The following is a 26884-nucleotide window of genomic DNA, read 5'->3' on the forward strand; positions in this document are numbered from 1 at the left end:
CCTCATCTCTCGTTTATTTCACATATCCACTTCTGAAATGACCGATTCCACTGCTGCTTCTCAAGGACACACAAACGCAGTGAGATTAGTGGGTGTAAATGTCATTTATTACAGAGATCTAAAACCACTTTATTCTTCCTCGTTGCTGTTAAATTAGCTGAAACGTCACCCATGAACACGCATACGGCCTTGCCAGATCGTACAATTCTTTATTGTAAATGCTGGAAAAGAAGAAACACTTTCAGTTTTAAGGTGGGAGAGGTGGTTCTGAATAGCTGCTGTTAATAGCATGATTTCTTGTTCCATGGTGCCTCTAACGTCATAAAAATAGAACGAGGGACAAAGCTCTATTTAAAAACCAGAAAAAATAAAAACAAAAGCAGATAGTTGTAAGTGATGAAGACAGCTTTGATAAAACTAAATAGAAAAATACATGAAAAACATAAATCCCTCCATCTGTTTCATGCGGTGCACTCAAAACAGACAAGAAAACAAAGAAACGGGTTAATAAATTAACACGCAAATTAAACAAGTGCTGGACATCCATGACCTCTAGTGTTAGATGTAGTGCCGTTTGTTCTAGCACCTCTTGTTGGTGTTGCTTTTTGCTTGTGATGCTGTCTATAGGTCAGATCCTAAAATTCATACATATTATACTGCATATACATATCTATAAACAGATTCAAGTCCCTTTCGTGGCGGGTCTGTGTGTGGCTGCCTCTCTCCGGTCTCCAAACATCTAACTAACTGTACTGACCTGAGGAAAAAGAAGAGGACTGGATCAGCTGAAGTCTGACCTACACTAGACCAGCAGACCACACAATGTCAGCCTTTACAAACCTGATGGACAAGTAATGTTTCCAAAGTTACCTGCCCCCCTTTCACCACAACATAAAACCACGCTCTTCATTTCTTAATGCATATAAAATGTACCATTTACTTTACTCTTTTTTTTTTTTTTTTTTTTTTTTTGCCCTTGTTGCATTGTGAGAAGGGAATGAGGTGGAGTTGCTGGTTGGGTTGGTGAGCCAGTCTCTTTGAGTCTCTCAGGTGGGAGGGGGAGCGGTAGAGTCAGCAGAAGGACCAAGGGAGGAAGGGGCCGTCTCGTGCTGTCCGATCACCGCTGCTTGAGAAGTGCTCTGTACATGGCGAAGCCCAGCACGGCGAACACCGTGGCCCCGACGCTCGCTCTCAGCCAGAAGGTGGAGTTCTTCAGGTCGGCCTGAGCCATGTGCCTGTGAGAGCAGGTGAGGGGTTAAAAAAAAAAAAAAAAAAAAAAAAGGAAAAGAGTGAAAAGCAAAATAAGACGATAACATTTTCTCTGCTGGTGAAACCACAGAGGGATGAGTTTCCAAATGACAAAACAAAGTCGTGCACTCTTCCAGTGAAACCTTTTTACACCCTGACCACAAATGACAACTATCAGTGCGCTGTGATATCAGCTTGAAAGAGGAACACATGCTTTCTCTTGACATTTGGTTTAGTTTTGGGGAACAGAATCAAAATGAAGCTGTGAAGGGTTGCTCTAACACACTAATGGATTGTTAAAATAAGTAAGGAGCCCAGGAGGTGTCTCAGGAGAGAAACTAGCCGTGTCAAACAAAATGAATCCAGTATTTCTTATATTGCTGCCTGTTTGAAATTGCAATATATATTTAGCCTCCTCCCCTCTTGTTAAGGACAGCAAACCCTTGAAACACTCAGGAAAAATGGATGACTTCCTGTAAACTGTCTGTCATTAACATTGTTTTTAAAAACTGAAGTGGAATATATTTACATGTCTCAATCAAAATCAACAATGTTAAATGCAGAGCATGAAGGATCCACACAGGACTTATGGCATCACGGTGATAAGATGGTAATTCAAAAGTACAAATTTGTTTGTTTGTTTTTTCATGACACCTCCCGAGCTCTGTAAAATTGGGTTACAGCTTGCCCCTCCAAACACAAATTTAGCTGACCCGACAGGAAACAATCATTGGTGAACTATGCAGACGACAGGGAATAAAAGCAACACAGGAGGCCGCAATGCAGAAAAAGAGAAACCAGAGGATCGTGTACTGACTGCACAGCTTCAACAACAACTTGAACAGCTGATCTGGGTACAGCACAGACCGAGCTAAAGTCAACACACACACAAGGACCCTGGTACTCCCACAGGATCCGAAGAGAAACCTGCCTAAAACACCCAGACACTCCTGGAAATAGAGGAGAGAACTATCTGGACATAATTATATCAACGAACAAAGACCCGATAACCTGCTGCCATGTAGAGCATAGTTCCTCGCCCGTCCGTCCACATGGATAAAAAAAAAAAAAAAAAAAAAAATCAAACTCAAACAGCCTTGTCTCTGTAGATGCGGTTTCTGCCTTTACCTTTCTGTAGGAATTAGCTGCTCAGCAGAGGCCTCCATAAAGATGGACCCCTCCACGCTGGAGACGGCTGAAACCTGCCGCGTCAGGCTGAAATCTTCCTCTGACAGCAGGCAGCACCCCCGCAACCTCCACCCAGCACAGCAGCCCTCAACACACACACACACGGTCACACAGTGGCCCCTGGTTCGCTCACACACACGCACACACACTTCACAGCAGGTAAAGCAGGGAGATGCTTTGATATAATACTGACTGGGACTCTAAGTTTTGACTTTTATTGATTCATCTGAAGTTTACTTAATTATGTCTTTGATCTGCAATATGATAAAATTAAAAAAAAAAAAAAAAAAAAAAATAACAAGTTCCCAGAAGCCCGAGGTGTCATCAAATGTCCCACCAGTCTAAGCATTAAAAAAAAAAAAAAAAAAAAGAAAGAAATTCAGTTCATCATCTTGGTAGATAACATTAACATCTAAAAGGGTGAAAACTGAATTTTTGGATGAAATCAAATGAACTACTATCACATACCTTTTTGCCCATCGCCAAATTGATTGAATGATTGTTTAAGTTCTAGTATTAACAATTAAATAAAACATTTAAAATGTTTCAATAATATTTCTGCAGCCGTTTTACACTGGCATCTTCAAAATCAAAATCAAAATAGTGATTGTTTCAATAATAATGAGCATTGAACGCCTGCAACTGGTTCCGTGGTGCAGAATTTACTCACTCACTTCAGTAACAATGATTTACTATATTGTCATTTATTATTTATCAGCATTTTGGCTCAATAAAAGCCAGTGAAAATCGTCTCCTTTCATACGTTTAGATTTGGTAACTAAAAAAATAAAATTAAAAAAAAAAACTGTCAATAAACATAAATAGGAATTTAAAAAAAGATATCTAATTTCATCAGTATCACCCAGCTCCACCAAGCCTACAAAGTCATCCGCTCACCACCCGTACAGCACCAGTTCAGCCATGTCTGCACCCGGACCTGATCCAGTTATACTGCACACTTCAAACAACGAAACGCTACACGTACACACAGACACACACACACTACGTATAAAAGCTGTGCACACCACATGGCAGCCAGACCGGAAATATTGAGCCATTTCTAGGTCGACCCTTATCATCAGGTTAAATGAGAAATAACAAATAAATCCTTTCCTTTTTCTTTGAGTTTCTTTGGAAATATAGCACATCTCTATTTTTTTGCTTTAGTTTTTTTTTTTACAATCAAAAATAATTTCCTGCTCACTTCCTTTTTAATCTGGACTAGTGTGGCTCTAAAAGCTCCTCGCTACTGTTGCTTGTAATTTTATGGACCTATAAAGTTATTTCAACATTGCACATTAGGGAAGATAAATTAGATTTAGCGTATGAACTGAATAAATCTGCAAAAGTACAACGTCGTCTACCCGAGCCATTCAGTGTGGTGCGACAGCTCCGTGCTCTGCCAGGCTGGCCCGTTTAGTGTCATGCTATTAATAGTAACTCCCAGAGATTAAAAAGATATCAACACTAAAGGCCGGTGCTGAATGCAACACTCCATGCAGCTCGGTCTGGGTCCACTGACCAACACATCACACACTTCTGCCCAATTTATCACCATAAAAGCAGCCATACCCAACCCGCAGCATAGTTCAATAAACTACCCCCCCCCCTATCTCACTCATAACACCAGGCTCCCTCCACTGGACAGATGTGAAACCTTTCCCAACCGCCAGTAGATGGCGGTATTTCACCTAGGACCAAGGCATGCGTTAAAATTAGAGATGAGGTGGAGAAGTGAGCCATGCAACAAAAACAAGCAAGCAGATCAGAAGAGGGTGAAGACATGCAAGAGGAAGAGGAAGAGGGGCAGCCAAAAACATGTGTGTGAACACCTGCAAGGTGGAAGGGAAAACAAAGACAGGAAATACAAGATAGGAAAAAAAAACAGGATGAAACGACAGAGTGATCGGTACAGTGCAAAACAATCAATTTAAAACATCAAGGACACATTTAGATTTTACACATCAGTCTGTAAAACAAATGAGTCAAGTCTTAACCCACAGGAGAACAAGAGAGCAGCACTTTTTAAAATCGTTATGTCACAGGGATGTAGATCCAATTCAAATGTTAACGGTGTGCTTTTCAAAATAAAGTGTCTCCTGCAGGTGAAGACTTCAGGGTTAGGAATGGGAATGATGACAAAATGAGACTGAAAACGTCACAAATAATCAACCAAGTAACTGATTGAAGATTGGTGCACAAAGCAATTTTTCATTTCTCTGTTGATAAGAAATCAAACATGCACACATGCACAATTCAGTTTTCAGTGAAATGAAACACAAACTAAAAAGATTGGCTGCTTTTCTCTCATTTTGTATGCAAACAAATGTGCTTGTCAGTGTAAATTTACTGCTTGCGTATTGACTGCAGGAGAGGAGGGAACAAACATCACAAAACAAAACAAAACACGGCCGTGTTAGTTTTTAATTGTCAAAATTTCCACCTCGAATCTGTGCTTCGTTTTTGATTTATCTTTGGATAACTATCTCCATCTCCCTCACTGTCTCTGGATTTCATATTTGATCGGGACTTATGATTAAAAAGCCGACAAATATGAATCTGGTGGTATATTATTGTTATTTAGCATGAACCGGGTTTATAAGCATAAACACACTCAGAACTGTACACAGATTATTTATTTTTTTTAATTCAGTGTATTAATTTTATTTCAATGTTAGAAACTTTAATCTAAATGTACAACATATGTTTGTGCTCTGTGTGGGAGTCAGTATCAGGAGTTAAGTTTACGCTGCACAAACAAACATACAACATGACACCGGTACCTCCTGGCTAGCAGCCCGTGTGTTAGCTGGCGCAGCATGGTCAGGCTTCGCTGTGTCAAACTGTACAGAGAGCGGCTCGGCTGGCTGGAGCTGGAGCAGAAACCAAGATATCTGACATGACTGATCCTGCTTAGCTGTATGACAAAGGAGGTGAATTAAATCTCGGCTCTCTTTTAACTCGTCTTGTTACCAGGAGACCCAAATCCCGCTAAATGCCTCTTTCCGAGGCTGCTGAGATCAACTTTTACTGAAGGACTGAGAACCGCTGAGCCGGAAGAACACTAGGAGCAAATAATGTTAACATTACGTATATATATATATATATACACATTTTTATATATATATATACGTGTGTGCATTTTCTTTTTTTCTACAGCTAATCGATTCCCTAAGTAAACCATAGACGCCGTGTAATCCGTTTTATCACTCTTGATTTCCTGTCCACCAAAGCTCAGTCTGAAGAACGCAGCTCAAACGTCAACCTCTAGGACAGCTCATCTTTGGGTGAGAGAAAAACAGTCTGGTTTGAACTCTACCACCACAGATTTGACTTTGTCATCAAGACAGTTCTCCACTAGCTACAGGTGCAGCCTACAGGCGGAGGGGAGGGGAAGGGAAGGGAAGGGAGGGGGAGCTGTCACCAATGTTAGTGAGCTTGGGTGGAAAAGAAGCCTCTCTGTGGTCCCCCCCCTGGGGGGGGTCAAACTGGAGGACGGGAACCACAGAGAGGAGGAAAGAGTCTATGTTAAAAACACTAGAGCGAATTCTACGTATGGACCTGTTGAAAACGACCCTGCGGAGTTGGGTCTTAATACTGCGCAGCAGCTCCGACTTGAGGAGGTTCTGACACAGGCAATAGGAGCACCTGTTGCAGGCACACATGCAGCGGAGACGGGCGTGGCTGCGGAGAGACACACAGAAATGCGTGTATTCACCACCACAAAAAGACAACGCACGCGCGCGCACGCACACGCACGCACACACAAAAACAATCAATCGGCTTTGTTTCTCTCCTCGACTGGATCAACGGAGGACCTACTGAAATCTACGCTGCTGCTGTTCAACTCCACCTCTTACTTTAATTCAACAGCAGCAGCATAAAAATCTATAATGAACTGGTTCAATAAGTCGAACGTTTATAGGAAAATAAACACAAAGAGATGTAAGGAGAGGAAAACCACTAAGGCAGAAGGGAACAGTCACAACAAAGGAGAAAGTCTGAGGATGGCAAATTAAATCCAAAATGTAAAAGTTGACCAGTGGGACCACACAGTAAAAAATTTTTTTTAAAAAGACCAAAACGTGGCTCATAATTTGTGGTTTGGCAGAAATACTTTGATAAGAAAAAGTTTCTAGAGAAATACACACACAGCAGAGAGGACTTCAGTTGTTTTCATTTGCCAAAAGAAATTATCCGGAGACACGCGGATGAGACAGCCTAAGTGTAAACCCTGCGACATTTGGACGCTTGAATTTTCCCTAAAATGTCCCTCTAACTGGTAAATTCTTCTACAAAGAAAAAAATTTCCGCTGGAGTTAAGAGAGTTTAATGGTTTCATTATTTCTCATTTTGGAAAATAGTCAGAATTTCCCCATAATTTAAATCAAACTAGTCTTTGAGATATTCAAGAACTGGACAGCTTTGCTCAACAGGATTTAGATGTTCATTAAAATTTGACAACTGGTTTGATCAAAGTCTGTCTTTGGAAAACTGGCCGCATATGCTTATATAATTTAGACCCATTTTCATAGAGGTTAGTATGGTGTTTGTATAGAGTGGATTTATATGGTCATTGCAACTGTAACACTAAATGTGGCCTTCCATTTAAAACATAAAACTAAAATATCCCTCTTTAAAAAGCGCCTGAAGATGGACGGGCTGCACTTGGCTGACAGCTTAAACAACTAGTTTCTGAATAAAAATATCAAAATGTACCCTCAACCTCCGGACCAGTTTACTCCTCATTAATCTCGGAAGTCGGAGGACTCAGGAGCTCATCTGCAGTAAGCACCTCCGTTTAGATCAAAGCAATGCTGCTAAACCTCGTGGGCAGAAGATTTAATGATCTCAGACAATAGGATTTCTGAACAGCTACGATGAGATTTAGTGCTAATTAATCTACTCTGAAATCTAATCTGATCAGAGAGCTTTGAGGAATCAAGATACCCAACTGGACCCATGAAGTTAAACAGCTAAATATTTCAGGCATGGAGTTACATGACCGCACACTGACGTACGACGCCAACTCATAACGGCGCGTCGGAGACGTAGAGCGCGCATTCAATTTGCTTTGGGTGCTGGGCAGCGATGTCAAGACCAACATTTAACTTCTTTATCAGCATTAATTATCGTGATTACTTCTGGCAAAATGTCACCGTATGTCCTCAAACATTCACGCAGGGGGGAGAGGTAAAAGTGGGAATAGGTGGGCGTGGCGGACAGGGTGTGAACTCGCAGGAGGTGTAAAAGGGTTAAGTTGGGTTTTAATACTCACGGATACATGGCCATGGTGGTGAGTCGAGTGTAGATGTCTTTGCTGGGCGCTTCGGTCGAGTTGCACGTGAACGGCTGGGGCGGGTGGAGCTTGTGCTTGCGGCAGAACTCGTGCGACGAGAGGCTGTAGTGCTGCCGTACTTCGTGCAGGTCGGACTTGGCGGCGATCATCACACATGGCGTCTTGCTGTCTATGAAGTATTGCTGGCGAACACAAGCGTCCAGTGCAACTAGTCAGAATGCAAGTCGGGGCTTCCGAGCGCCCGATAACAACGCATCGCGTCCGAAAACACCCTCAGGTTTACGTACCTTGTACACTTTAGCGCAGTATTCGAAAGAGCTGGGGTTGTTGATGTCATATATCAGGCAGACCACATCACAGGCTAAATCCGCCTCTGACAGGAAGTCAAAATCTGGCATCACCTCATGGAGCTGGTTATGAGCGGACGAGACGGTGGAGGGGGGGGGGCAGAAAGAACGAGCGACAGAGTGTTCAGATGGAGGGATTAATTAACATCCTGCACAGAACCAATGCTGATGCTCAGTAATACACTCAGATTATGTCAAAGTAATCCAGAGAGCAGCTGATGAAATGATTCCTACCAGCAGGTACTTCTCCTGACCGTAGACGTAGGTCGTGCTGATGGCATAGAAGGACTTGTGGTCTTCTCTAATCCGCCTCTGTCGCTGCGGTGGAAAATAAAGTCGATAAAACTCAATCAAGACTCCTTTTACTGAAAATATCCTCTCCGTGCTTTAGTGCATCTTTTTTTTTCTTCTGATCTTATGTATACTGGTGTTTGTGTTACATATAATTTCACTCATTTTTAAATATAACTGCTTTTACTTGTGCAGAACTTTATAACCTTATTAAGAAAGGTGCTGTGCAGACGCAGTTTTATGATTATTTCCACACGATTTTGCATTTGTTTTCTTATAACGTGGGCTTCCACACAAAGTGACTGTTGTTCCCAAACGAATGCACAGAGGCCTTTTAAAGAAAAGCCAATTTCTCTTCTAAATAAGAGTTGATTATATTTAGAAGAATTCTTACACTTGCAACATTTTCACCTCCTTTGGTAAAAACAGATAATTAGATCAGATGAATTTCACTGGACACAAATGTAAAATGCACCACCTCTCTATCGGAGGGAATTCTGCGTCTCCAGACAAACAAAATGAGAATGAACGTGTGTGTTTAAATGCAGTTTAACTGGATTCGTGCCTACGACTGACCTGCAGGTTTTTGCCGAGGAAAGCTTGGAGGAAGCCACTCTTCCCGCTGCCCTGAGCCCCCAACACGTTGCAGCGGAAGACGCTGCGCTGCGTCTGTTTCTTCTGAAGATCAATGCGCTTGTTGCGGGTCACTGAAAGAACAAGAGACACACATTTTCTTTTCCAAGCAAGAATATAGATGAACAATGGAAACTTGCAGTAGTAGGCTATTTATGTGTCTCTTTTGTCGTGGGACTTTCAGAAATTGCAAACCTCTGAACTTAATTTCGTAACAGCGAACAAGTAAAAACAAAAGCAATACTGGTCCTGCTTATTATTATTATTATTATTATTTTTATATATACATTTTACTACTATTTACTAACCGTTTTGTTCGTTGTCGACATACAGTGCCGTTTCGCAAGACATCACAAATGAGGATTGAATGGATCTTACCAGTAATGGCAGCCGCTTGGGACTCCTGTTCATAGATGATCGAGTAGCCGAGGTAACCCAAGTACTCCAAACTACGCTGTACGTCTAGATACGTCGTTAACCTTTTAAAAGAAACACCGGAGAAGTCCCGATGAGCGAGACGGCATCAGTGGTTTACATGTGTAATGTGCACGTGTTCTATAAGCTCCACGTGTGCGTGAAGACGTTCGGGCCGTAGGGAGCCAAAACAGATGTGCGAGTGTGTCGATCGATATGTTCCGCAACTCACGTCCACTGGGAGAGGTACCCCTGGTACGTGATCCATCCCTGATCATTAGTGCAAACTGTGTTTTTGACGTCTGGACCCCAGGGCATGTAGGGAAACACTTTGAACAAGTCCTTCACCTCATCCGGCGACAGCGCACAGTCTCTATCCTGGATCAAGTCAAGCGCACAGACATCAACACACCGAATTTTAAACCTCTTTGGTCATAAAGGCCAACAGCTAACACGCGAGATGCGTTCAAAATTTGCACAGAAAGACCAAACTCTTCAACTCGTCGAGCGCGAAACCGGCCGTCCTTTCAGAAACACAACATTAAATTGTAGAAATAAGAAAGGAAAATGAAAACACCACGATGTTCGTGACCACTCACTTTGTCGTGCTTGTCAAAGACGCTCTGAAGAAAGAGGTAAGCGTTGTGGTTAAGCTCCGTGGTGCAGTCCGGCGGGATCTTTATCCTGGAATATAGAGACGTACACGAACGTGAGTTTTATGGAAAACATCCGAAGCGCAGAGTTTCCAACGCCGCCGCGCAAAACAGCCAGAACCTGATTCACTTTGACTCACGAAGACAAACAAACCACATCAGTAACGGACAGAAAACCATGAGACGACTGCGATTAGAGGCCATTTCAAAAGAAGAACAGTATGACTTCAATGCGTTTATGCTAAACTAAGAAAATAATCTAACACTAGAGTTATATCCCACCTACCGAGATGTGAGCACTATGAATATTTTGCGGAGCAGAAATTTGGACTTATGATAGGAAAAACTTTAACAATGGCATTAACAGTGGTTTATTTCTATTAAAGTGTCCCGGTAAGTCATGACCATGTGACGGTGAGCCAGCAGCCTGCGACAGAATCATTCATTTTATTTCTAACGCTTCTGCTTTTCCAACTGCGTCATGTAAAAATATCTTCTGTGAAAAAGGCCCAATGAGGTTTGCAGCTTGCATTTCAATACATTTTACACGAGGGTTGCATAGATTGTACCGAGTCTTAAGCAAGCATGCGTGAAATAATTGAGTAAAATAATGGGCAACGAATCTAACAAATTAAGTCTTTTTTTTTTTTTTTTAATATGACAAAAACGTCTCGCATTTTTTTCCTTAACAGCCTCTCGGATATTCTCAGATGCTAGAAGTCGATTGTTATCTTTGTTGGCAGTAAACTCAATAGCTTTGTTTTAGTTTTTTAACTCTTGCTTGAAACAAATAAGCAATTTAAATATTAGAAATTGAAAATGCTAACGAGCATCTTTCACTAAAAGAAGCCACTCTTTGACATTCTTTACAATGGTTTTCTTTCACACAGTCGGCTTTCCACTACTCACAGTTTACATCTTTTAATGATTGTGTATTGAGCTGGTGGGTGAGGTGATATTGTTTTTTTTTAGTACATGAATTAACTGAAATATCAAATTTTGGTCAGTTTCATGCATAAAAATATATAAATTTGTAGTAATTCAAATAAGACAATATAATTAAATATCAGATCATGTGACCTGGACCCAGATAAACAGCAGAAAATAGATGGATGGTTTAACTGATGAACTGCTCATCTCTGATGGTAATGACATGCCGTATACGTCTCTTGATGGCATAACATCTCATGAAGAACAATGTTTAACTAACATGACTGCACACAGCAGCCAAGAGACAAGACTTAAGATCTATGAGCTTTTTTTTTTTTTTTTTTTTTAGAGTGCTGATGAACTGACCTGCACTGCATTATACCGAGAAGTGTTTCTGTTATTTTCTCCACCCTATATATATATATCTCAATGAGGGCAAGCTGAATTACAAAACACCCCTTTTTGCTTTAACAAAAAAATTAACGCTGTAACATTCACGAAAGTACGACTTATTGCCGGACTGTTTTAATAGACAGTTTTTGTTTTAGCTTAGTGGACTTAAAAATAGAAAATGAGTGAATATTATCAAAGCAATAATTAGCAAAAAAAAAAGCACAGCCTGTTGAGTTTAGCATCTAAAGATTTAGTTCTGATATCTACTTCTTTCCTATCTCTGTTGTACCTTTTAAAAACAAATAAAAAAAAAAAAAAGGTACCAAATACCACAAAATAACATTTTAGTCTGCTCTCACATGGGAAACAGGTATTCCTGCGTGAGCTCCAGGTCGTCATCGTAACCGAACCTCCTCAGCACAGTCCACGTGGTCTCGTGTCGACCGCGCTGAATGAAGAGGGTGTGCAGGAACAGGAAGCCTGCAGCAAGAGATGGAGCCAGCAGTCACAAACTGGCGCACAAATTAAACATAGACGTTCACAGTGTCCGTAAATAAATGGACTTTAAAGTAGAGCTGAAAAGACGGGACAGCTGAGGAGAGTTGAGGAAAGAAAAATCGCAAAGAGGGGAAAGACGTTTAACGAGACGGCGTCTGACCTTCGAGTGTGAGTCCGTTGTCCGTCACTCCGTCCGTCATGTTCCTCCTGACCACGTTCTTTACGTCCTCTAAGGCCTGCGGCGCCAGTGGCGTATTGAAACATGTTCTCTATACACACACACACACACACACACACACACACACAAGTGATTCGTTAGCCCAAAGGCACTTCTCAGATGCTTGTTGTGAGCAAGTTTCTGTCAGGTGTGCTTCATGTCTAAACCCGTCACTAATATGACGCTGCTGAATGTAGACCGACATGAAACAGGTTCTCCGAATTATTCTCATCCTCAAAAGCTCCGTGGCACTTGTGTAGTTATGAAAATGATGTCGACAGCGACACTTTTAGGTGAAAAACATTACCTGAAAGAAGTTGAGCTCGTTGTCATTGAGGATGCCGTCGTTGTCGAGGTCGGACACTTTAAATATTCTAGTTAAAGCCTTAATGCAAGAAGGCTTCAGCTGTAATACAGAGGAGAAGTAATCATTTAGGTGGTTGCGTTAAACGTTTGTCTTTTTACTAGCTGAACCGAGAAACTGTGTCTCTGAAGCCGACTGCAAGGAAGCCTCGCCTTTCTTTTCTTTACTCACTGATGCTTTCCTTCACGCACGTCACAATGTTATAGAGTGACTGTTGCTTAAACATTGATAACCATCTGATTTGCAGTCATTCACACATTGGCATTAAACAAAGTCAGCGGTGATGATTGGATGAAGGTAACCAATAGCGACGAAAACCTGCATTCTATAATGACATAAATGAAACCTAATAAAAAAAAAAAAATTTTTAAAAAGGTGTTTAGGATCGATGCATCTTAGTTGACATCAAGAATGAACATTTTACACGTTTGAAAAAGGTCTAGGAACAACTGATGAGTCCTGAGCCTTTGTTCATGTCGTTGGTACCACCTGAGCCACTATGCACAGTCAACATATCTGCTGAGTCTGCGCCTACAGTAAACAGCTCACCTCCTTCTCCTCCGGGCAGTACAGCGGTCCTGTCGGGTGGAGAACGGCCTTCTGCGCGTAGTAGAACAGCTCAGAGATGTTCTTTAGGTTTTTGGCAGAGCACTGAAGAAGAAGAGGGTACACAGGTATGTGAATACCCTGAGCCAAGCAACTCTGAAGTAAAAGTCTCAGGAAATGTCAAACTCAAGTTAAAAGGGAAAGTCACGGAGCCTCAGTGATGAGCAGCAGCTAACCGGTGCACAACATTTGCAACTTCCACAAAAGGTAAATAAAGCAAGAGATCTGCTGCATGGGGTCCAACGCTAACCTTTTTTTCCAACAATGCACATTTGATAACTGAGAAACGCAGTGAAAAATGTTCCAGGAGCGCAGAGTTCATTAACAAACTAGCGATTACATACTTATTTACACTGCATGCGTGTTTTCCTATTTCTTCTCTTTGGGTGCAATTATGATGCGAAACCAGTGGAGTATGATGGACGTGACCGGCACTCGGCACGTGTCTTAAAATACATACTGATTTTGGTGACCAAAGGTCGAAGGTTTAATTAGCTAATTATTACAAAATTTACCACAAATGTCTAATAGGATAAAATGACAAAGTGATGATATTTTATATCCAAAAGGTCAAAGGTCAACTGCAATGTGATGATATAAAATTCTGTAAAAACACTTTTCTGGCCATTATTCAACACCCAAGGAACAGAAGGGGAGATCAACATTTGGTCGGACACTAAATTGTGACACTAATCTTGGGCGTCCACTTTGAAACTGTGCTGACTGTAAAGATCTTCTGTGCTGTCGGGTTGAAGATGTGTGTGAAACATCCATGTTTAAGAGTTTGTAACTTCTGTGAACCAACATCCATATTTGAAGAACATGTATAGAGATTCCTTCAAAACTTTCTCTGCATAAACAATATGTGTCTGGATGGATATGGATGTAAACTGCAACTTTGTTAGTGAGGCAGAAATAAGAGTTCAAACTGTGGCACTGACCATTTTAATTTAAGTAAGAAATTCCAATACTTCTTTCACCACAGACAAAGTTACTCAGAATAAATCAGAAATGTAAGAAACTTAACCCGGTTGAATAAGAACGGGTGCACATATGTTTCCCACCAACTCTCTCCAGCTGTGGGACGGTTGTAAACTGTGCCCACTGTGTATGTGCCGTCGCTCACGTCCTCCTCGCGGGCCTCTTTTAACCTTGTAACTAATCCACCGGAGGAGGGTGTGACTGAGGCGTCTGGTCCTACACGGGGGAAATTTGAATTATACAGTAATGCAGACGGAGGCCAATCTACCCTCTCCGAGGCAGCTAGGACTCTCAACACACTCACAGTCCAAAGGCCTCTGAGCACCAGGGTTTGGTCATATAAATCTATTAATGACTCGGTCAGAGCGTAAGTGGAGTCAGGATCCGGACTGCAGTCCAAGAGCAGCTGCCTGCGAGCCAATCAGTCCTGCACACAGCCGGTCTCACGCTCACAGTCGCTGCCAGTGCTGGATTTTTCAACCAGCCTTTCATATTTACGTTTGCGGTTCCCTTGCTCTCAACTACTTTATCAAAGTTGACTTTGACATTTAACTGAGTGGGACCTCCAAACAGCTCTGCCTCAGTGGATTTAATAGGTGTTTATATGCATGTCCTTGTGTGCGTGCGTGTACCGATCTTTTACCTCGACACAGGTCTCGATATCCTGGTATTGATTCATGATTGGTAAGATGGTCTCCATGCTGCTGTGTTCCACCAGGTCAGACTTGTTCCCCACAAGAATCAATGGCACCCTGCAGTAAAGCAATTCAACAGAAAATAATAATTTGATAATTGATTTATTGGTTAAGCTATTGTTTTTAAACAAAAATGCCAAATATGCAGCCATTGTGACAATTGACCAGTTTTCTGTTTGAATTCAATGGAAACTGGATATTTTGGAGTTTCGGACTAATGACATCACAAAACATGACATTTATCACAGTTTTCTTACTATTTAGAGATCGAACAATAAATCAGTTCAGTTAGAAAACAGTCTGATAATAATTGTTTGTTGCCCTTCTACACACCTACTATCCTTGTCCGTCCTGTCATTAATGAGGGGAATCCAGTGGCTCGTCACCTTGGAGAGGAAAGCACAACATCAAGCGTTGTAACTGGGCAAACATTTTAGCAGAAACACAAATAAACATTCCCAGAATAAGATGAACATTGTGCTGTAGTTATGTATTTGATTAACTGCAATGAGCTCAGACAGCAACCATGCTCACCTTTTCAATCGACTTCTTGTTGTTGACGGAGTAAACTATGCAGATGACATTTGCCTATGAAGAGGAATGGCAGTATTAGCTTGTGATGCACATATGAACTGACATGGGATACAATACATACACAATAAGACAACATGAAAGTGAGAATTAAATCAAACCAACCTTGGCGATTTCTTGATACAGCTGCTCATCTGACTGTTCTGCTTCTAAAAGGTGTTGGAAAGGCACATTACTACAGTGTTTCATCTGCCGTTGAATCATTCTCTCAGACTGTGGTGTGTGTGTGTGTGTGTGTGTGTGTGTGTGTGTGTATGTCGTGTTGTAGTTACCCGAGTAGTCCACAATGTGTGTGGGCACCCTCTCTGGGGTGACATCCGCTGGGATGGTGATCTCCTCAGCTCGGAGAGGAACCTGGACCAAAGAAGACGATCATGCTACATACCGACATCCCCTTTACTGTGCAAGTGTACAACCAGGAAGTGCGTGTACAACAAACAGCCGACAGGGTGATTTATACATTACTACAGTGTCATTTGACCGCCTGTCCGTACACACACACCTCGTCAGGAAACTCCTCACTGACCAGAGACATTATCAGCGATGTCTTCCCCACCTTGGCTGTACGGGCACAAGAAAAACATTTATCACAAACGTTGCACACATCTTTAACAGACAAAGGGTCATTAACATGTGAGCTCGCTACTATTTTTACTGACAGGTCTGGGTAAAATGCGTGAAGTGACAGGGAACAGATAAGAGCAGCTGAAGAGGGTTGCGCTGCAGCCAAGTGCCATGAACGCTCACTAAATTCCAGCACAGAAGTTTGACAACATTAAGAGGAGAAACATGGTCTACAAATAAGCCTACAATAAAAAAAAAAAAAAAAAAAAAAAAAAAAAAAAAAAAAAAACTGGTCAAATAATTGTTATTTTATTCATGAGCGATGTGTAAACAGTTCAATAAGTGCAACTGGGAGATGTCAAAATCAAAAAGAGAAATATTACTATATTTCAACAAAAAAAAATATACATTTATACAGTACTCATAGCTCACTACCACATCAAAATATATATCACGTTAGTTAAATAAGCATTTCTAGCAAGAAAAACATTATAATTTTGCCTCTCAAATTACAAACGAGCTCAATCAATGCTGGAAAAACACAAGCTCAGAGGGAGCCTCCAAAAACAACAACACCAAACTACAGCGCATACATACATTAATAATGAAAAAGCTGAACGACCCAATAACCGGATGCTTGAGGCGTGTACAACATCGGCCGAATGCTGTCAGCAGTAAGTCGCTGGTTTTACAGTTGGACAGACCTATCCTGTATGTTATTCACCTGCTCTGATTCCTGTCTGTCTGCATTGCCACTGTCTGAATAAAGTTAAAACTGCCCAAAAATAATGTTAAAAGAAAAAAAAAAATGTTTAAAAAGCTCCACAGATGGAAGGCTAGGATTGATATAGTTTGTTGACTGATTAACACTCACGCAAGAATAATAGCCAACGACATTTCTTTGAAAATCTAATCAATTTAATAGCTGAAGTCATTTATTAAGAATAAAAGAATTTGTTGCTTCTCTTCCTTTTATGTCGCCGTAAACTGAACTTTGAATTCTCCACAGCTGTTCGGCCAAATCCAGCATTCTGGTGACGTCACCGTGGACTCGAGCGATGGGCTCGATGGATTTCTGTTATTTCATGGACCAAACAATTAACCACAGAAACAGCTGACTGGCAAATAAAAAGCTCATATAATTTGTATTTGCAGCTGTAGTCTACGGTACTACGCCTCTCCGTCTTTTAACCGGACAGCTGAGTAGCCACACAAGCTGAACTCTTCACAAGTTGGCGCGTAGCACTCTACGGTCGCAATGTAGGCCATCCTGCAGAGCCACAACTGAAATATAAATAGTACCGACAACATGTGTGCTTTAAAGAGAACAAGCAGACCAGGTGAAATTTGGTTTGGTAGGATGGGATCTGTTGCATTTCTGGCTTTAGTTTTGCCCTCACTGCAGAGTCCTGTAGCCATAATGACCCGTGCCAACTAGAGTTGAAGCAATTAGTCAATCAGCAGGGAATTTATGAGCAACGCTTTTCATAACTGAATAACTTGTTTTGGTCTTTTATAAATAAAAAATGGCAATTATTCTCAACCTCGTGCTTCATGTACTTCACTTCACTGTACTTCGCCGTGGTCTGCTGGGGGAGCAGCGTTGGAGCCGGAGACACCAACAGACTTAACAAACTGGTGAAGAAGGCCGGCTCCATCATTGGTTGCAATCTGGACAGCCCGGAAAAGGTGGTGGAGAGGAGGACGCTGAGGAAACTATTATCCATATTGGATAATCCTGACCACCCTCTCCACCACCTGCTGCAGGGACAGCGGAGCACTTTCTCCAAAAGACTCCTCCAGCTCCGCTGTCACAAGGACCGATACAGGAGATCATTCCTGCCCACTGCAATAAGACTGTACAATAACTCACCTCTGGCAAAATCCATCACACAACAATAACACCGTTGGTTGTCTGTTTTCTTGTTTGTTTAAATCTTTGCACTATTGTTTAGTTAGTTTTAATTTAATTATTCTATTATATACTGTGCATTTTATATTTAATATTTTACTATTGTTTTATTGCTTTCCTGTACCTATAATGCTGCTGTAGCGAAAAAATGTCCCCTTGTGGGATTAATAAAGTATCTATCTATCTATCTATCTATCATAGTTTCAAGACTTTGTTTCTTTCTCTTTTTTGGTCAATTTACGTGATAGAAAACTGACCGGGTGTGAAGAGTTGACCTAGTTTATAAACTGTTGGGTGGTTTATTCTACATGAATATATCATATCTATAAGATCATCACGTGTTTGTAGTGTCGCCGTCTTGTGAGAACCATGAATCTCTAAAAAGTCAACAAGCTGAGGAAAAAAAACCGTTCAGTTTTCAGCTGTGACGTTTTCAATCTGATCCAAAAGGTTGTTTTTTTTTTAATTTATTTTAAGGAATTCAAATAGAGAATTTAATCCATCGGTTTATCAGAAACATTCAAATTCAAAGCCGCCAAATTTGTTCATACGAGTCTTTCACCTGTTCAGTGAAGGGTATGAAGAATTTTAATCTTAACATGTTACTAAAGCTTTTGTATAAATGTATAATACTCGAGTACAAAGACCTTGAACGTGAACTCAAGTAAGGCAGGTTTGCTTTAGTTCCTGGAGACCTGAGTCTTTAGTGGCTCTATTACCGACACACTCTCTATTTACAAATTCTCACTGTCTACCATGAAAACAACAATCACCAAACATTGGACAAACCAAGCTTACGGTTTACGAGCAATCTTTCCATAGGACAAGGTTTTTTTTGTTTTTTTCATTTTTCCTTTCCTCTTGCATTTCACAGTGCAAGCTACAAAAAAAACAACAACAAGGCTGAGCATTTATCTTGAAATTGAGAAAAAAAAAATTGTAACTATATAAAGTCATTTACAGAAGAATTGCACAACTGGTTTCAAGAGCATAAATCAGCTTTAGGTGCTGCACCTAAAATACACGTTATAATGGCGGGGAACCCGGAGTAAGGCACTTCAAAGGTGAATGCAATTAATAGTTGCGCAATAGTGAGATGACTCGGGAGCACCGCAGTCGACATGGAAACACTCGTGATAATTACACGTGTGATATCTGTTTGGATGTCGGCACCAGAACAGAAACCCGAGGCCCCGGGGGCCGTGTATTGTAATCACAGGCTGTTTGAACCTCCGGCGTGGTTTTATTAAAGCAGCTCGGTGAAACTCAGCCTTGTCGCCGCTTCTTCTTCGTTAAGATCCGCTGTTAGCCACTAGCACGTTAGCTCGAGAAGCCTCCCAACCGCTGACGAATTAAAACTCGGCCGCTACTCACGTTCCCCCACCAGGAGGATCCTCACGTCCTTTCTCATGTTGGCCGGGCGCTCGCTAACCCCTCTGCGGAAAAGGAGCGTCTTTCTCGTCTCATGTAGTCGCGTGGACGCCGTCCTCCTCCGGCAGTTTTACCTCAACGTCGGGGCCCTGCCGCTGTCCAAGACGCTCGGCGCCTTTTGTAGGACAAAACGGACGGACGGCTCCCCGTCGGCGCTCCTTCGCGTTTGCTTGCGCGCTTCTCCTCGACGTTGTCGGTCGTCAAGCTCGGCGGAAAGGTGACTTGAAAATTATTTTTGTGTCACATATCTCTGTGATTTCACGTTAATCGACACCGGGGGTTTTCTGCGTTTGAATAGCTTTTCGCAGCGGATGTTTCACGGGCATGCCCGACCTCCACCAGTACCGGGCAGCTACGGCAAGCCGCAAAGGACAAACTTCCGTCAGAATTAAAACTGCTGTTATACTGCTCCCTGGCGGCGGACCGTGGAAGTTGCATTAACGTTGACGGCTTCGACATTATCCCGGTGTGCAATTCGGGGGGGGGGGGGGGGGGGGGGGGGGGGGGTGTTGTGCATTTTTCCCTTTCAGTTCCTATTCATTTGTGTTGAAAGTTTGGAAAATACTCAGTTTTAACCGTTATGGTTTCAAGGTTACGAACATGGTTGAATTGAAACGCCTGAAAAAATATTATTTTGTTACATAATCTGTTGTTTCACTTACACAACCACTCTAATGCAACCTCCTTTTTTTGTGTGTAATTTAATTTAATGCAGCTAACGGGTAGAATGGTAGTGGATCCATATTTATTCATATGTAGGTCAAGTTTATATTCCAAATGTTGTGGTGTAATATAGTCTGCTGTGTTCATAATACAGTACTTCAGGGGTCTTCAACGTTTTTCAGGCCAAGGACCCCCAAACTGATAGAGATGGAGCAGGGACCCCCAACGATATATATTTTATAAAATTGTGTTTTATATTAAATTCGGCCTAGTGCCATGTATAAACATACCTTGTTATTGTGCATTCAATACTAAGCTATTCAAATAATACACAGGTTCATATATTCATGTTTTTATTTTAAACAAGTAAATGTCGTAGTTTTTTTTGTTTTTGTTTTTTCTTTACAACGGTATCTTATTTTCAAATAATATTGCAGCGCTACAATATGTTATATTCATGTTAATGTGTATTTAAAGACATTTAAATTTATGGGAAAAAAATTGGGGGGAAAAAAATATTTAAAAAATATGAAAAATTGTCTAATCAACCAAAAATTTCACAACCCCTTGCGGTACCTCCGTGGACCCACTAGGGCTCGCAGACCCCCTGTTGAAGACCTCTGCAGTACTTGACGCAGTATTGACTGTGAGTGAGCTGCATGGATCCGCCACAACGTGGTGCTTTTTGAGTGTATCTGACGTGTGACAAAAAAAAAAACAACAACAATACTCTGAGGTGTTGAGTCAAAATATCTACAGAAATGAGCAGATATTCAGGTTACACGAGGAGCACATATCCATCATAGCTGCACCAAAGTTACAAGTCATTATACGGGGAACCTAATCATGATTTATCAAGTAACACTTGCAACAAAATTCAGGAGGGTCGCTGGCCATGTGTCATGTATGCTAAAAATCACTTTTAGATAATGCCATTCGAGTGTGGATGGATAACACTGTTGTCACAACTGTAAACAGGACAAAAAACTTGGGATGGGCTTCACGTATCAGTCCGTTATCTACATATTAAGACACACTTTTTTAGAAAAAAAAATCATTCATTTATTTTTCTGAGCATAGTGCCAATAAACATGTTCACTGCCATATGTGGAGATTGTAACCAACAGTTTACCAGTGTTGACAGGAGTTGACATTTTGTCATGGGAATGAATTTTATACAATAAATACCACACTTTCTACAGTCTGGGCCTGAGCACCTGATCCAGTGTCAGTTGAAATGAGTGTATAGAAGTATTTAATCCACAGTGTGGCACAGTCCGGGTCATAGGTCAAAAGGGTCAGTGCTAATATGGTGCGGCGGCGGGTCGCTGCTGTCGTGCAGCCACTCGTGTAAAGGCGTCCGTTTTCTCATCACCATGCTGTTGTCACAACTCTCTGCTGCTCATCTCTTATATTTGATGTTGGCTTCGACTGCAAGGAGAAACAACAGTATTAGTGTGGGGTCATACAGAGGCATAATGCGCTGGTAGAGCATGACAACTTTCTGTGGTGTTTGTTTAAGTCAATAAAATGCTGACCATCATTTTGTTAGCATTGTCACTGTGAACAAGCCAAATAAGACCCATTAATATAAACTGTGATCGCAAAGGATGCAGGTTATTTCCAGTCAGACAGAAGGTGAAGTGCAGACATCATCAGTGACAGGAGGAGCAAGAACTAAGGTGTCAGGTGAATTAGGACATTGCTTCTACTTGTCACATATTTAAGAAAAAAATGGAGGTTGGACTGTAGGAGACAATTTTATTTCTGCTTGAAGAAGATTTGATTTACTAATTAATTGCATACAAGTGTTATAGAATTATGAATTGCTCTTATTTGTCTCAAGTAAATCTTTGTGTCTCTCCAGGATGCTGTAAAATACTGTCACTGTGTTTCGTAGATTAAGTTTTTTGGGGGGGTTGAGAACAGCATCTCGTTCTCTACTGGACAAACACAGGACTGTGTTCTTTACATGGTTGACATTTTTCTAGTGTTGTGAGGCCTCACTTACTGGTATAATCCTGTGGTGCCATGGGCCTGGACAGGACATTTCTGAGGGCAGCCAGCCACTCCATCTGCTCGCGCTCCTGCTCGCACATGAAGACAAACTCTCGCTCGGGCGTCTCCACTGTAACACCATACTTCCACTTGTTTCCCCGAGCATGCTGTGGGTCACACTCCTTTACGGAGTAACCGTTGCGCTCTGTGCCGATGAAAATGGCCCCTAACTCCTTCGCATCCTACGTCCACAATAAGGTAAAAATTCAAACTTAATTCGGACCGCACACATCACAGCAACGTGCAGCGTGGGGTTCGAATCACAATAGACTTTATTCTCACCAGTTGGCCTTTGAAGTAGAACAGCTTCCTGTTTTGAGAGTCCAAAATGCACCACCGCTTTTTGAATGGCTCCTTTTGCTGTGTGTAAACCACAGATAAAAAAAAAAAAAAAAACAGTATGAATTTAAACATTTTCCATTAGTTTCACTTATTCAACTTCCTCTATCATGGCAATCAACACATACGTTCGTGTGTGTGTGTGTGTGTGTGTGTGTGTGTGTGTGTGTGTGTGTGTCTGCGCATGAAGGAGGAACAGAAACACACATTCAAATTTCAGATGTACAACTCAGACATTATAATGTCACAAATAACTCTCCTGGTGAGGACTGCGCCTTGAGTGCCGCACTCAATATACAACATGTGCAAGTCAAAGTAACAGTTAAGTACTGATACAATAAATGACAAATAAATAAATATAGAATTGGATTTAATGTCATATATATGATTGTTCTTTAATGACTTACCAGTGGCCCTGTCTTTTCCATGTATCCCTCTTTGAGGTAGTTTCTTGTTATCTTTGGTATCAGCTGATAAAGAAACATTATAGTGAACTTGTTAAGCTTTAAAACATTTAAGAAACATATGCACGTTTTTGTTTTCATCCCTTATAAAAAGCTTCTCCTTATTTTGAACTGCATCAACGGTGAATAAACTTGTATCTAAGAAAAATGTAGTTATAGTGCATTTAAAGTGAAAGAAGACTTTGGCAAAGTAATTTTTAAATTTATGTGTAAAGATCCAATGCTTACTTCTACATCGCTCCCAGTCGGGTACGCTGTCTTCAGGTACGCATAGCGAGTTGCACGAATAGCGTTGTACCATGTGACTATTTCCTAGAGTAGAATAAGAAAGCCTGAGCTTCTCTACAACATCAAGTGACAGTCAAGTGTCTATTATAAGTTATTTATACTTTGGATGATCAAGTAGTCCCACCTCAGGACTGTCGTGATAAACATAGAGGTTCCTGGTGTGATCCGCGTCTTGGTAGGTGATCTGCAGACCATGAGGATGATTGATCTTCTCTGGCTGAAAGGTGGCATTCAGGTCCTTGATGGCAATCACAGCTTTAGGGCCCTTGGACTCCTAGATCACAAATACATAGATGTGCACTTCAGAGTTGGTAGGAGGCGTAAAACTGGATGCCGCTGTTTGTACACTCATTTGTAGCCATGCCAGCAGCTGGTTGGTCCATCACATTGATCCAGACTGAAATGTCCTCCATCAGTTCGATTATGGGGAAATCTGGTACAAACAATCACGGTCTTCTTCCAACGTTTCCTCTAGCGCCACCGTCAGGTCTAAATTCTAATGTGTCAAATTAATTTATTGTTTTATGTCCAAATGCCGACAAAACTACTTTGTGCTTTGTTTAACATACTAACATGCTACACATAGACGGTTAATACAATAAACATTATTAATATCATTATATCTGCTGAACATTAACATGCTAGCATTACCTTTGTGAGAATGTTTGAATGCTGGCGTTAGTGTTTGCTTAAAGAACAAACCTCTGGTTTTGATGAGGAATATTTATTTTGACTTTACATCTCGTAGTATTAAGGAGTTTATGTCATTGTTGTTAACTGATGTTTTACAGCTCAGTTCAACTGTCAGAGCTGCAGGGAACTTACATTTTCCTTGTTGTAGTAGGTCAGGGTGAATTCTCTCTCTGACAGTACGAACTTCCTCTTCAGAAACTGTGTGTTCTCTTTCCCTTTCTTCCACAGCATCCCTTCATAGAAACCTTGAATCAATCCAAGAAACCACCCCGAGTCACGGGTACTTCGATACAAACAGGTTGTAGTCACAATGAAAATGTAGGGGTTTTTTTTATCAAAGAAGTTGCAAAGAGTGGCCAGTTTTCACTTCCTGTCTCTTTATGATGCAAAGAACAGGTTTTTCTTGACCAGTTCTGCATGCGTATGAGGAACCACTGTTAAAATTACTTTTTTTTAATCAGCACAGTGACAAAGATTTATGAGCTGCTGTATGTTATAAAGCTGTGAAACTATCACCTGTGGTGTATGAAAGAGGAGGATACTTGGTTTCTCCTGTGAATTCCATCCTCTCGTACTTGGCACAAATCCACTGCTCTCTCAGGACTCTGCAGTTCAAAGGCAAACATGAAAATATTCTTGCACAGGCAAAAACACAACTCAACAGCAACTAAACAGCATAAAAGAATATGATTAATTTCAGTTTGATCAAACAGCAGAAATTATTTCAAATTTCACTTCCAGTCAGTAGTTGCACTTCTTTTTTTTTTGTGTGTGGCAGTCTGTTCGCATGCATAACCGAATATCTCATCATGGAGATCACAAATCAGTCGCAAAAAAGTATTGGAAAACAAACTTACTTGCAGTCATTTTGCTGGGGTTGATAGTAGTACGGCGGAACAGCTTTCTCATAAAGAGCTTGGGCACTGGCATTGCCATTGGATTTCATGAACTTCACAGGACCCAAAAAAGACACATGTTAAGATTACACATGGACACGACCACTTTGTCTGTCCAGCTCAGTACCTAATGTGTCATCAAGGCAAAGATAACAGAGGCGGCAGCACATACCTCTACTAGTTTATCCTCCCAAAAGTCTAGCCTTATGGATTTGATCCGGTTAGAGAGGCTGCGGTGGATCCCCGAGCAGTTCAGACACACAAACACCCCCAGCTTGCAGCACGCCCAGTCTGGATCTGAGGTGTGCACAAGAGAAGGGACACTGTGGGATCAGGGCTGGTGTCACCGGTTAGGAGGCCCCAGTTAAATCCTGTTCCTCTCCGTCTTTGTGCTTTTGCCAGGTTTTGTGATCCTAAATTTAATTTATGAATATGCACCGTGAGTGTACAGTATCCCTGAGCCAACAGGACCCTGGGTACAGACTCTGTGGTTATTTTGACTCTCTTCACTATGTATATATCTGTGTTGATTTTTTTTTTTTTTTTATCTCTTTACAGTCATTTTGTGTCTATTTGCGATAATATTTTGTCTCTCTTTATAGTCATTCCGCACCTCTTTTTTTGCTGCTTTGTAGTTGTTTTGAGTGATTGGGTCATTTTAAGTCTCTTTGTAACATGTTTGGCCTCATTCTGAGTGTTGTCATTGTCATTATCATTGTATTGCATTTGGTTGTGGTGATTTGATTGACTGACGAGACATGTTACCAGTCACTTCAGACAAGGGGCTTTGAACCAGGTTGCCCCTGACTCCTTGGACCTCTCCATGGCCTGTGCCCTTTCAGCCTGTTTAGTGGTCCTTCCATTTACAGTATCTCCTTAAAACTACATTTTGATACTTGAAACATCTTCAACACCTCAGGATAAGTAAAACTCACCGTTATGTTGCAGAGAACATATTTCCAGACATGATTTTAGTATCTCCATCTGAGTCTGATAAGCTTTATAAGTGACATTAACAAAATGTTTAAACTTTGTAAAAAAAAAAAAAAAAAGCTAATAAATTAAGCGGAAGTAAATCTGAATATCGTTAGGTTTTTGGCCTTTGGCCATTTAAATATAGAAATAGGAGAAACAATTATCTATTTATTTATAATACCAACTGGTTTAGCTGCAATGCGAATTTGGTAAGAGACATCCTGCTTACCAGGCGCGCCGCAGTCAGCGCACCGACTGTTGTCCGGCTGTTTCACCAGTTCCAGTAACATCTTTTTGTTTCGCTCACGGTTTGCCATTTCGGCACAAAGTCAGGGTCTCTTCTCACACGATGCTGAATCCCGCGGTGGAAATTAAACATGTTGGTCACATAGTTTGACGCGTGGCAAAATGTCCATGTGAAAACTAAAACTCGCGACACATGAGTTTTGGATGTTTCTACACGAAGCGGACGCGGACCTTCCTCCTCTGGAGCGCCTCCAGCCAGACTGACGGAAACAATGAGTGGCGTTGTTTGTCCCAGGGGTATGAGCGTGAGGTGTCAAACTATTCAGCCAACGAACACACAGCCGCTGTTCCGCCTAAAGTGCGTCTATACGTCTTTGTACATTGTGGAAAGCCCAAAGTGTCGCAATTCTCCTAACTGTGGCAAACGCCCCACTTCCACCGTAATTTGACAGTTCATTTATGCGTGCGTAAAAGGAGCGTGGTTGTGAGTGGAAGTCTTAATTATGTGGCACTTGCACACGCCTACGCGCCTAACTTGTAATTGACAGGATGCTCCAGGAAGCTTATTCAATTTCCACAATAATTCAACCACGTGGTATTTCACTGTTTTGTAAAACATTGTAAAGTTGTCCAACATGATCTATTAAGGATAAATCGGACAAGCAGAAAGAAATCCAAAATCAAACTTTACATCACACATCGACTTTTCTTCTGTTTTGGGTTAGTTTTCCTTTTTGTCGTTAATGTCCAACATTATCTATTAAGGCCTTACTTTAATTGCGTCGGGCGTTTCACCCGTGACAACGATAACGACAGGGAAAGAGGCCACGTGTGTAATAGTTAAGATCAGCTTTCCAGGATATTTTAAATCACAAAACAGAGTCACGGACAATGAGAAATTACAGGATCCAAACCACTCAGCTGAATTGAGCTGGGCGTCTCGGCACAGGATGAGCGTGTACATACTAGGTATATGATAAGTCATGTCAACATATGCGCTTAATTAT

General features: G+C 41.3%; 2 protein-coding genes across 10 annotated transcripts; both read right to left on the reverse strand.

The window, feature by feature from the left end:
- Nucleotides 1–85: 85 nt before the first annotated feature.
- Nucleotides 86–19620, reverse strand: rhot1a (ras homolog family member T1a). 7 transcript variants are annotated; one of them, XM_069149246.1, is made up of 21 exons: nt 19199–19620; nt 15851–15909; nt 15621–15702; nt 15454–15497; nt 15292–15345; nt 15091–15143; nt 14706–14814; nt 13025–13126; nt 12419–12517; nt 12055–12163; nt 11756–11876; nt 10020–10104; nt 9653–9798; nt 9385–9485; nt 8950–9080; nt 8317–8400; nt 8023–8145; nt 7715–7917; nt 5998–6120; nt 2377–2502; nt 86–1235 (listed from the first exon to the last, which is right to left on the reverse strand). In XM_069149246.1, exons 1-21 carry the CDS (start codon nt 19233–19235, stop codon nt 1118–1120), a joined length of 2109 nt encoding a protein of 702 aa, XP_069005347.1. In that variant the 5' UTR covers nt 19236–19620; the 3' UTR covers nt 86–1117. The 7 variants fall into 7 exon arrangements, with proteins under 7 accessions (XP_069005347.1, XP_069005340.1, XP_069005345.1 ...); XM_069149239.1 differs by lacking the exon at nt 2377–2502 and adding an exon at nt 5220–5309; XM_069149241.1 differs by lacking the exon at nt 86–1235 and adding an exon at nt 5220–5309 and having other exon boundaries at nt 2378–2522.
- A 683-nt stretch (nt 19621–20303) lies between these two features.
- On the reverse strand, nt 20304–26143 carry adap2 (ArfGAP with dual PH domains 2). Of its 3 annotated transcripts, none has more exons than XM_069149248.1 (11): nt 25861–26143; nt 24829–24953; nt 24618–24709; nt 24277–24365; nt 23893–23993; nt 23192–23341; nt 23008–23091; nt 22723–22785; nt 22259–22336; nt 21930–22158; nt 20304–21349 (listed from the first exon to the last, which is right to left on the reverse strand). In XM_069149248.1, the coding sequence occupies exons 1-11, from the start codon at nt 25946–25948 to the stop codon at nt 21321–21323; spliced, it is 1128 nt and encodes a 375-aa protein (XP_069005349.1). In that variant the 5' UTR covers nt 25949–26143; the 3' UTR covers nt 20304–21320. The 3 variants fall into 3 exon arrangements, with proteins under 3 accessions (XP_069005349.1, XP_069005348.1, XP_069005350.1); XM_069149247.1 differs by having other exon boundaries at nt 23893–24005; XM_069149249.1 differs by lacking the exon at nt 23008–23091 and having other exon boundaries at nt 23893–24005.
- Between the last annotated feature and the right edge of the window lie 741 nt (nt 26144–26884).

This window comes from Embiotoca jacksoni, unplaced genomic scaffold (genome assembly GCF_022577435.1).
Source record: "Embiotoca jacksoni isolate LCO1_2020_lvr unplaced genomic scaffold, fEmbJac1.0.p SCAF_15, whole genome shotgun sequence".
NCBI lineage: Eukaryota > Metazoa > Chordata > Actinopteri > Embiotocidae > Embiotoca > Embiotoca jacksoni.